Source organism: Psammomys obesus, unplaced genomic scaffold (genome assembly GCF_907164565.1).
Source record: "Psammomys obesus unplaced genomic scaffold, mPsaObe1.curated_primary_1811, whole genome shotgun sequence".
Lineage (NCBI taxonomy): Eukaryota > Metazoa > Chordata > Mammalia > Rodentia > Muridae > Psammomys > Psammomys obesus.
The window spans coordinates 841981-854001 of NW_026596381.1; the positions used below are offsets into that span (position 1 = coordinate 841981).

The 12021-nt window shown below is 36.4% G+C and overlaps 1 protein-coding gene across 8 annotated transcripts in view; it reads left to right on the forward strand.

Moving 5' to 3' along the window:
• The window catches only part of Arhgef9 (Cdc42 guanine nucleotide exchange factor 9), a 152991-nt gene that overhangs the window by 89129 nt on the left and 51841 nt on the right, over window positions 1–12021 (forward strand). For all 8 annotated transcript variants that reach the window (XM_055597472.1, XM_055597467.1, XM_055597474.1 and 5 more), the window contains one exon: window positions 4619–4798. In XM_055597472.1, coding sequence (XP_055453447.1) covers window positions 4619–4798 — 180 coding nt within the window. The remainder of the gene's footprint in view (window positions 1–4618; window positions 4799–12021) is intronic.

Genomic DNA, 12021 nt, shown 5'->3' on the forward strand with positions numbered 1-12021 from the left:
GTGTGTGTGTGTGTGTGTGTGTGTGTGTGTGTGTGTGTGTGTGTGTGGTTAATTGAGGTAATGTAAGCTAGGACATGGAAATGAGAGAGAACATGAGGCACTTGTCTTCTGGTTCTGGAGTACCTCATTTAGTATAATATTTTCTAGTGCTATTCACTTATCTGAAATTTTCATAATTTTTATTTTAATTTATCTTTACAGCTGAATAGAATCCCACTGTGTGCCACATTTCATAATCTGTTAATCAGTTGAAGGACATTTAGGTTGTCTCTATTTCTTAGGAATTGTGAACAGAATAACAATGAACATAGCTGAGGAAGTATCTGTCTCTGAAGTTGAATATCAGTCTTGTGGATATTTACCAAGGAATGGTATAGGTTAGCATATGATAGATTTATTTTTATCCTTTGAGGATTCTTCACATTGATTTCCAGAGTTGTTGTACCAGCCTGCCGTCCCACCAACAGTAAATATAGGTTATTCTTTCCCTTTATCCTTGCCAGCATTTGTTGTTAGTTGTATTCTGGATTTTAGCCATTCTGACTCTGTTTAGTTGAAATCTCACAGAAGGACGTTATTATCCAGAATATACGAAGAACTTAAAAAACAAAGTCACAAAAACAAATAAATCAACTTAACAATGAGGTATTGATCTGAGCGGAGAAGTCTCAAAAGAAGAAATAAAAACAGCTAAGAGATTTCTCAAAAGAGTATTCCTTATCCTTATTAATTTCAGAAGTAAAAATTAGAACTTTGAGATTTCAAGGTACTCAGTGTCTTTTAGGAGTGATGTCTTGTTATATGAGACATCAATTATCTTTCACTCTAAACAATTCAATAATACTCTCTGGTAATCATTTTTATTTTTAAGACAGTATTTCTTATAGCCTAGCTGGCCTTGAAGTTTGTCTTCTGGCCTCCACCTCCCAAGTTCTGGGAGTGGCATATAACACCATTCCCAGTTTACTTGGTGGTCAGGATCAAAACCAGAGCCTTTAGCATGTTAGGCAAGCACTCTACCAACATATAAAACCCTAGGCTGTAGAGTATCTCTTATGTGTTCCTGTCTGCTGTTCCTCTGAATGGGTTTCTCAGAACTGAATGCTGCTCTCCCAGTCATGGTACTGATCTCCAATTACCTCTTTCTTCTGTTTACCTCATTCTTTTTCAAGCTTAAGATAGCATTTATGTTTTGAGCCATTATATTGCAGGACAAACTCATCTTAAATAAGCATACTTTCAAAAATGTGTAACTGAGGAGACACTATCTATATAATTTATGTATTAGTGGATCTAATATATTATATATAAAATACATACTATATTATATTTTATATAATATCTGTTATCTAATGCATTATATTTTTATAATTATATTATACTGTATATTATACATTACATGTTATACATTATACTATATATTATATCCACTAATATATAAAATTTGATGGCTAATAGGCAGCCAAAATAAGAAAGATAATTGTCTCTTTTGGCCTTTCTTCTCCCTCCTACATTCTTTTTTTTTAATTAATTATGATATTTATTTATTTTACATCCCTCTCCCTCCCCTCCTTCCAGTCCCTCCCTCTCACCTCATCCTCCATCTTCAGAAAAGGGGAGGCCTCCCATGGATACCAACCAGCCTTGACATATGAAGTTGCAGTAAGAGACTAGGTACATCTTCTTCAGTGATAATAGAAGAGGCAGCCCAGTTTCAGGAAGGGATCCAAAGGCAGGCATTGTAGTAAGAGACAGCCCATGCTTTCTCTTTAAGAGTACCATATGAAGACCCAGCTGCACAACTGTTATGTATGTGCTGGCGCCTATGTCTGTCCCATGCATACTCCCATGAAACCCATACTCAAATCAGTTCAGGTAATTAAAAACCTAAAAGTAGATTCCCCAGAGTTCTGGGGTCAAACCAAATACTACTGTTCTATGAAAAGAAGATAGCAATAAAATGACTTTTAATTACACTGTGCTGTGCTCATAGATTAGTGCCTTGGTCAGTCATCATCAGAGAAGCTTCCTCCTGCAGCAGATTGAAAGTAATGCAGGGACCCACAGCCGGACATTACTATGCAGAGAGTAAGAGATCTTGAACACTAAGCCCTAAACAGGTTGTCTCTATGAAATCCCTCTGCTAAGGGCTTAGGAAACCCTGTTGAAGAGGCCAGCAGAGTATAAGAGCCAAAGACATAGACACCAAGAAAACTTGTCCCTCTAAATCAACAGGATAGACATAAATATGATTACAGACTGAGGTATCACACACAGGGCCTGCATGGGTCTATACAAGATGGGGTCATAGAGCAGAAAGGACAGTAGACACATGCCCTCATCCTTAACTCAAAAGCTATGTCCAAATGATAACTACTTGAAAATGAAAATTTAGTTTTATCCAGATTAGTCTCACAGGGGAAACAAACTACTTAAAAGGGTAGGACACATGCTCAGTAGTAGGTGGCCAATAGAAAACAAAATCTTTGCCATCTTTGGTGGTTTCTTATCTCATACTGATATATCAGGGCTTCTTTTAAAACTTATTTTCTATTTATTATAAATATATACTATATGATATATGTAAATATGTAATATATTTACATAGATCCATTATATTATATATTTATAATATTATATATTTACACATATATATTATATAATATATTTACATATATTTGTTTTATATATTATATATAAAATGAACAATTTGGTATTAGAAATTGAAAACATATATTCTCTTTTTTTACACTACAGGTCCTTTCTGTATATAGTATGGCTTCTGGTTTTGTTGTTTTATGGGATTCCTTAATGTGGTAATGAATGGGTCTCTGCTTCTATATCTTTTTCTTGTGCCTTTTCTTGAGCTTTTTTCCTTCTGTTTGTTTGTATCGTCCTATTCTGATGTCTTAGTTTTTGTCTTAGTTTTCTTATATTTTATTTTATTATTATCTCTTAGATGCTTGTGTTTTCTAATATGAGAGTCAGAAATGGGGTGAATCTGGGTAGGAGGAGTGGTGGGAGGAACTGGGAGGAGTAGGAGGAGGGAAGCCAAAATCAGAATTTATTATATGAGGGAAAATCTATTTTCAAGAAAAATTAAGGTATATGCATGTATAAAATTTTGATCATATTGATACATCCTTCATATCCTGTATTTGACATTATATCATAAACCTCTTCCATGTTTCTTAAGTATGTTTCAATCACTTTAATGGCTTTGATCCCGTTAAATTGAATGTGTATTTATTCTCTACCATTAGTTCTAAGAATGCATTCTACCACCCTACATTCCTCTTAACATATAGTTAAATTTCAACATACATAATAGAAAAGAAACAAATTCCTTCACAGTGATAATGAATACATTTGAACAATTGGGAAGCCTCACTGACAATTCTTTTTATTCTCTTTTATAGTCATTACTTTCTATACTGGTTTTTATCTCTAGCATCCTTGCTGCATTATGGATATTGTGTGATGTTTGGATCATTCTTTAACCTTTCAAGTGGGAAGAATGGACATAGCCGTTAATTATTTTCTGAATTGGAATCTAAGAAGTGTGCTGTCTAGGCTGAATATTTTTGTCACCATTGTGTTAGTGATTTCTCATCAGGCAATTAATTTCTCTTGTCAGTTCTCCTTTTATCAATGGCATCTTGGAAGAATTTGTCAGTATATGTTTCAGATACAATGTTCAGTTACTCTTTGATTTAGTAGCTGAGATCATCTATACTCTTTCCCTTGGAAAGCAGAGAAATTTTAAAAAACAATAGTTTGCAGCCAGATATAGTGGCATGTTGTGACGTATCAAGTCCTTGTGAATGTGAAGCAAAAAGGTTATGAATTCAAGGCCAGCCCTTTTCTCAAAATATTAAGAAAACAAGGTTTGTTTTCTAAATTTTTGTCTCTTTATTGGTGCTTTTTGTGTTCTGACCTCAGTTACTAGAATCTTGAACAAATGTTTTGTTTTTATTTTTTAATTTTAGTAACTGTTGCTTTAGCTGGTATTCTATTTTTTTTTTTAATCAATACCTTTTGGTATTAGAAATTGAACCTGGATCTTGTGTATTCTAGACAATTGCTTTGCTGCTGAACTATATTTCCATCTTCTCTAAAATTCTTTTTTTAATTACTTAATTTATTATATATACAGGGTTCTGACTACATGCATTCCTGCATACCAGAAGAGGGCACCAGATCTCATTATAGATGGTTATGATCCACCATGTGGTTACTGGGAATTGAACTCAGGACCTCTGGAAGAGAAGCCAGTGTTCTTAATGTCTGAGCCACCCCTCAAGCCCCTTCTTTAAAATTCTTAATACAGTTAATGCTGAGAACAGTCTAGGCTCTGGGAAATGGCCCTTCGAGTTTTGGGTTATTTTTTATTTATTTATTTATTTTTTGTACAAACAGTGGGAAAACAAGCATTCTGGAGTAATCACTCTCTGAAGACTTACTAGTGTACTAACTTCCTTCACTCGAACTCCATGTCCCCTTATGAAAACTGAAAATAAGAATTACCTGCTTACTTCATGGAACTGAAAGGATTCACACATGCTTAGGAAGCAGTAGGAGGGACATCTTCACCCAGAGCTTTTTCATTTGTCTGCAGGGGTACCTGAAGCAGTGCCGAAAGAGAAGAGACATGTTCAGCGATGAGCAACTGAAGGTCATCTTTGGGAATATTGAAGACATCTACAGATTTCAGATGGGCTTCGTGAGAGACCTGGAGAAGCAGTACAACAATGATGATCCCCACCTCAGTGAGATAGGACCCTGCTTCCTAGAGCACGTAAGCATTTTTCTTTCTTCAGTTCTAAAGAAATATTAGGAAACAATAGAAAACCATGTGTGCTTTCTGGTTCTAGCCAGCTGTGATGTACTGGAATGGGGGATGAGTTTTTATATGATTCTGATTTTTGACCCTTCATATTTAATCAGGTTAGGAAGATTTATAATTTGTTTAGGATTGTTTTTCTTTGCTATTCTTTGCTAATCACTTCTCTCCCCAATTTTTTTGGGTTAGGGATTTTATTTTTCTAACTTTGCTTTTCCTTTCGTGTTGGGTTTAGCTTCTATCAAACTCAAAATATTTGGGGAGGAATTCAATATATTCACTGTATAATTGGAGAAATAAGAGAAGGCATAGGTTTCAAAAAAGTAGTTTCTGAAAGGTATTGAAGGATCAGAACTAGAGTATGAGAAATGGCAAGTTTAACAAAAGTAGCCATGAGCCTAAAATAAACAAACTAGTGAGGATTTGGGACTTGAGCCTGAGGTTACTGGCTAATTTCAGCTCTGTCCATTACCCTATTTGAACTTCAACAGCTTCATGTGGAATATGAGAAAAATTTATAGCAATAACTTTGTGGTTCTCTCTTTTGTGTATCTGTCATAAAAATTATATCTAATTTTTATAAAGTATTTTAAATTTATTTTATTATTTTATGTGCATACATGTCTTACTTTCATGTATATCTCCGTACTCTATTTGTGTGCAGTGCCCAAATTGGCCAAAAGAGGGCTTCTCATCCTGGAGTTGCACATGGTTTTGAGGCTCTATGTGGGTGCTAGGAATTGAATCTGGGTCCTCTGGAAGAGCAGCTTTTGCTTTGAACTGCTAATCCATCTTTCCAGCCCTGTAACATAAAATATATACGTGTATCAAAATTCAGGATATAGGAGGTGGCTTGCTTTGTTTATAAGTGTGTGAAGGGGTCTTTTAGACAACACTTATGTTCAGTGATTTCAGTAATTTCCTAAGAAATTTGACATGGTTTAATATGTAGCCTATCCACAGCTATGCTTAGTTATAATGAAACAACTAAAACAATCAAAAGAAAAAAAAGGAAAAAGAGAACACCTTGAAAAAGGTTCTAAGAGTCATGTGAAAAGTCTTATCAGACAGAGGGCTAATATCCAGAATATTTAAAGAACTCAAGAAGTTAAACAGCAAAAAATCAGGTAATCCAATTAAAAAATGAGGTGCAGAGCTAAACAGAACTCTCAATAGAAGAATATTGAATGGCAGAGAAACACTTAAAGAAATGCTCAATGTCCTTACTCATCAGGGAAATACAAATCAAAACGACCTGAGATTTCACTTTACACCCATCAGAATGGCTAAGATCAAAAACTTAAGTGATAATACATGCTGGAGAGGATGTGGAGAAAGGAGAACCCTCCTCCATTGCTGGTGGGCATGTAAACTTGTACAGCTTCGTTGGAAATCAATCTGGAGCTTTCTCAGACAATTAGGAATAGTGCTACCTCAAGATCCAGCTATACCACTCCTAGTCATATATTCAAAATATGCTCAAGTATACAACAAAGACATTTGCTCATCCATGTTCATAGCAGCTTTATTCATAATAGCCAGAATCTGGAAACAACCCAGATGTCCCTCAATTGAGGAATGGATACAAAAATTGTGGTACATTTACACAATGAAATACTACTCAGCAATTAAAAACAAGGAGATAATGAAATTTACATGAAAATGGTGGGAACTATAAAAGATCATCCTGAGTGAGGTATCCCACAAACAGAAAGACACACATGGTATATATTCACTTACAAGTGGATATTAGAAATATAATATAGGATAAACATGCTAAAATCTGCACGCCTAAAGAAGCTAAGCAAGGACTCGGGGAGTGGCATGTGTGCAGAGGGTGGAGGAAGGAAGGGATTGGGACAGGAGGAGGGAGGGAACCACAGGGGGATACAAAGTGAATAAAGTATAATTAATAAAGGATTAAAAAAAATAAGCTAAGCAAGAAGGAGGACCCTGGATAAGATGAGCATTCCTCACTCAGAAAGACAAATGGGATGGACATCAGAAGAGGGAGAAAACAGGGAACAGGATAGGGACCTACCACAGAGGGCTTCTGAAAGACTCTACCCAGCAGATGCTGAGGCTCATAGCCAAACTTTGGGCAGAGTGCAAGGAATCTTATGAAAGAAGGGGGAGACAGAAACCCCTGGAGGTGTTAGGAACTCCACAGGGAGAGCAACAGAACCAAAAAATCTGGACAAAGCAGTCTTTTCTGAGATGGATGCTCCAAACAAGGACCATGCATGGAGATAACCTAGAATCCCTGCACAGATGTAGTCCATGGCATCTCAGTATCCAAGTGGTTTCCCTAGTAATGTGAATAGCGTCTGTCTCTGACATGAACTCAGTGGCTGGTTCTTTGATCACCTCCCCCTGAGGGGGGGAGCCTTACCAGACCACAGCAGAAGACAATGCAGCCAGTCCTGATAAGACCTGATATGCTAGGGTCAGAGGAAAGGGGAGGAGGGCTTCCCCTATCAGTGGACTTGGGGAGGGGCATGGGTGGAGAAGAGGGAGGGAGGGTAGGATTGGCAGAGGATGAGGGAGGGAGCTGGGATACAAAGTGAACAAAATTGTAATCGATAAAAATAAATTAATTACAAAAAAGATGAACAAGAAATGTCTGTCAGAGAAACTAAAGATTCTGTGTCCAAGGTTCCATGAGAGATTGAATACACAGTACCATTTATATAGCAAACATTTGATATAAACCATCTTGTTTCTGCTGACTAGGCACAATGAAGTATTGTAACCATGGCACTGTTGAGATCCCTCTTGATATTCAAGTTCTACAATGTTTGTGAAGGGCATATTTTTCAAGTAGATTCTAAGCACTCTCAGGCCTGTTGTGATAACTCTTTTTGCAAAGCCATTTCACATGGTACTTGAGTAGTTTTATAAATATTAAACATGTTTGTAATCTATTAGTTTTATTCCCAAAAATGTTAGCCAAGAAACATTCTGAGAGATCTAAAATGATCATGCACAAAACTGTTGATCGCATTCATTGTTGTGAGTGATGTAGTTGTGTCAGGAAAAAAATTCCTATGTGTCGTTAATAGTGACAAGGGTTGGCTGTCTACCTTGGGGTAGTTATCAAAGTTGGACTACTTATTGGTTGGCCATTCCCTTAATCTCTGCTTCATCTTTTTCTCTGCACATCGTGGGGGCAGGGTAAATTTTCTAGTCAAAGGTTTTGTGGGTGGGTTGGTATCCACCTCCACTGAAAGTCCTGCCTGGCTAGGAGGTGCTTACTTCAGTCTCCATGTCCCCTGCAACTAGGAGTCTCAATTAGAGTCACTTCCATATCCTCTCAGGAGCTTACCCTATGCAAGTCTCCAGCTTGTCACATAGATGTCCTCCCCTGCTCGATTTTTCCTTCTCTCTCCCAGTCCTTTCCACCTCTGACCCCTGCCCTCCCCATATCTGGATCCTGATTCTAGTTCCCCTCCCCATACCCTCTCCCACCCAGTTCCCTCTCTTCATCTATTTCCCATGTCTATTCTATTTCTCCTCCTGAGTGGGATTCAAGCATCCTTCCTCTCATAAGTGGATCCATATGGTACAAGCTAACCATACCTCAATCCACAGACCCAAAGAAGCTAAGTAACAAGGAGAGTCCAAGCAAGGATTTTTTTTTTTTTTTTTGGAAATTGCATGTAGTTATATAACTACCATTATAATCAAGAAATAGAATATTTTATTTCTTTCACTATACTGGAGATCTTTCCTTCATTTCTATTTTAATACCTGCTATCTCTAAACATTGATTTGTTTTTCATAATCATACTTCTGCTTTTTCTAGAATGTAATATGAATGGAATCAAACAATAGGATCTTTTGTCTTTGCCTTCTTTCACTTAGCATAATGCCTTTGATACCATTCATGAATGATGCATGTAGTCGATCTTTTTTACTTTTTCACTAATTCAAGTATACCTGTGTTGCTCCCAGTTATAAATTATTATAAGTAAGGCTCCTGTGAATATTCCACCATAAAGTTTGATGAGAACATAAATTTTTATTTTTCCTTGGATAAATATCTAAGATTAGAAAAGCTAGGTTATATGCATTTCATACATTGCAAATATTCCCTTAATTTTATAAAGCTAAAACATTTCCAATGTGATACTATTTTATATTTTAATGGCATATTCTAAGTGTTTCAGGTGATTTTATCAACATGTGTTATTATCAATTTAAAATGATTAGCTATTCCATTAGGTAGAATATGGTATCTCATTACGGTTTTAAATAATCCTGTAAGGAATTTTTTTAGGTTAGCATACAAAGCAATGAGGTTTTTTATGTTTTTTTTTCATATATGTGTCATTTTACTTTGTTCTAATTCACTACTTTCTCACATTGCCATTCCCTGTGGCTCCTATAACCCTCTGGCTGGTTTTTTGTTGTTGTTGTTGTTGTTGTTTGTGTTTTTCCTTCCTTCACTTTCTCTGCCCTCCTCCTTTCATGCCATATGTGTTCTGTTGCCCTCTTTTCCAATTTCCCCTTAAGACATCTCTGACTCATCTTATGATCCTCCTCTAGTTTCATAGCCCACCCCCCCAACATACATGTGTGTATGCTTGTTTCAGAACTAGAATACAAGAAGGGGCAAGTGTAACAAAAGGAGCCATGGACTTACAGCAAATATACTGGTGAAAATTTGGGGCATCTGCTTGAGTTACTGGTTAACATCCACACTCACATATGTACACGGACTTCCTATATAAATTCCTTGTATGAGAGGAAATTATGTCTCGGACTTATTTCACAAAGCATAATGATTTCCAGTTTCATTTATTTTCCTATAAATGTTCTGATTTCATTTTTATTACAGCGCCATAAAATTCTAATTTATATTTGTACTACATTTTAAAAACATTCATTTATTGGTGAATATCTGTATGGATTCTATCTCCGGGCTATTGTGAATAGAGCAGAAACAGAATAATATGCAGGTAGTTCTATGGTACGTGGTATGTTGATTTAGATTCCTTCAGGTATATACTAGTAAAAAGTATAACTATCAAATGACTCAGTAATATCACTACTAGTTATATTCCAGCAATGAATAACAGAACTACTGTTCCTGTATCTTTGCTAGCATTTGCCATCATTTGATTTCTTCTTGAAAGATATTTTTATTTATTTTTGAAAATGACAGACAATATATTTTAGTCTTATGTGTTTCCCTCCTCCGATTCCAAGATCCTACCACCCAAGTTTACATTCTTTTTCTCTCTTAAACATGTGATTTTATTGATGTTGGCCAATTACTCCTGTGCATGGAGCCTTCCCAGAAGTGTGGTTGATAGACCTAGTACCACTCCATTAAAGAAAACTGACTTTCTTTCACCCAGAAGCTGTCAGTTGCATGCTTTTTCTTTTTAGGACTCTTTGGCTGACTATTCTTAATCTATTTTGTTTCCACAGAGATTTTATAATTGTGATTTTTTTTTTTTGTGAAAATGATATATTCCAAGTTTTGTATGCCTGTGAGTTTTTATTGATGCTTTACTTTTATTTTTCCTGAGGCTTTCTTGTAAGTTACTTTTTGGTTTTTCTTTTACCAACTGGTTGTTTGACAGCATGATCCATTTTATCCTTCTAAAGAATAAATTATAAAGAAAATAAATATATTTCTTGGAGATATGGAAGCTAAGAAGTTCCAAAACATAGTCCTAGCACAAAGTAGGGTAGGGATCTTCTTGTTGCATCATATTGTGGTGAAGGACATAGGAGCACATGAAAGACAGACAATTTTTGAGTCATATTAATCTTTGGATTTAGAACTCATAGCCACTATAACCAACCCACGTTTTCTATAATGGCATGGGGGATATAGAGGTGATATGGAGGCTCTTAAATATACCACTTCTTTATTATGAAGATTTATTTTATTGTAAAAATTATTATTTAAGAAGTAATGATTTACTTTAATTTTAATTATATATACATATATATATATGTATATATATATATATATATATATATATATATATATATATATATATATAAATTACAGTTTACTCACTTTGTATCCCAGCTGTAGGGACCTCCTTCATTCCTTCCCAATTCTACACTACCTCCCTCATCTTCTCCCATGCCCCTCCCCAAGTCCACTGATAGAGGAGGTCATCCTCCCCTTCCATCTGACCCTAGCCTATCAGGTCTCATCAGTACTGGCTGCAATGTCTTCCTCTGTGGCCTGGGAACGCTGCTCCCCCCTCAGGGGAAGATGAGCAAAGAGCCAGCCACTGAGTTCATGTCAGAGAGAATCACTGTTCCCCTTACTAGGGAACCCACTTGAAAACTGAGCTGCCATGGACTACATCTGTGCAAGAGTTCTAGGTTATCTCTATCCAAGGTCCTTGGTTGGAGTATCATTATCAGAAAAGACCCCTGGGCCCAGATTTTTTGGCTCTGTTGCTCTTCTTGTGGAAGTCCTGTCCTCTCCAGGTGTTTCTGTCTCTCCCTTCTTTCATAAGATTCCCTGCACTCTGCCCAAAGTTTGGCTATCAGCCTCAGCATCTGCTTTAATACCCTGCTGGTTAGAGTCCAACAGTAGTTGTGAAATATAATGCTCTTTGGCTTTTTCAAATATCCTTAGTGTTATTTATCCTTCCTCTTTCCTCTTCTTTCTGTGAGAATGACCTCTTAACCTGGTCAAGTTTTCCCTAGCCACTTTGCCCATTCCCCCCTTTATAGCAACTGTGTCCTATTATTCTCCAGTTTAGTGTTCCCTGTTCCACCCCCTACCATGGTCCCTTTTTACTTTCCTAATATGTGAAGTTACTCCAATTTATATACTCTCATCTACATTTTTATTCTTTCTTGTGATGGATACCTAGGATGGCTCCATAATATAAATTGTGGAATTATATACAGATCCAGATACTGACCTTACTAGGGTGATAAGGGAAGAACAAAAGGCAGATACACAGATGCTTTGACATAGAAGAGCTGGGATTTGTTTATTTGGGCTCTCTGATAGAAAACCACAATAGCCTGAAGCTCAGCCTTTTTGCTATATAGGTTGAACAGGGAGGTGGGGTTGGGGTTATCACACAGAGCAGAATGGAAAAGAAAGATATAGGTATACAGTTGAACAAAGAAGTAGGTTTAGCTAACCCCAGTAAGAGCAATCTATGTAGGAAAACAATATTCAGGCTACA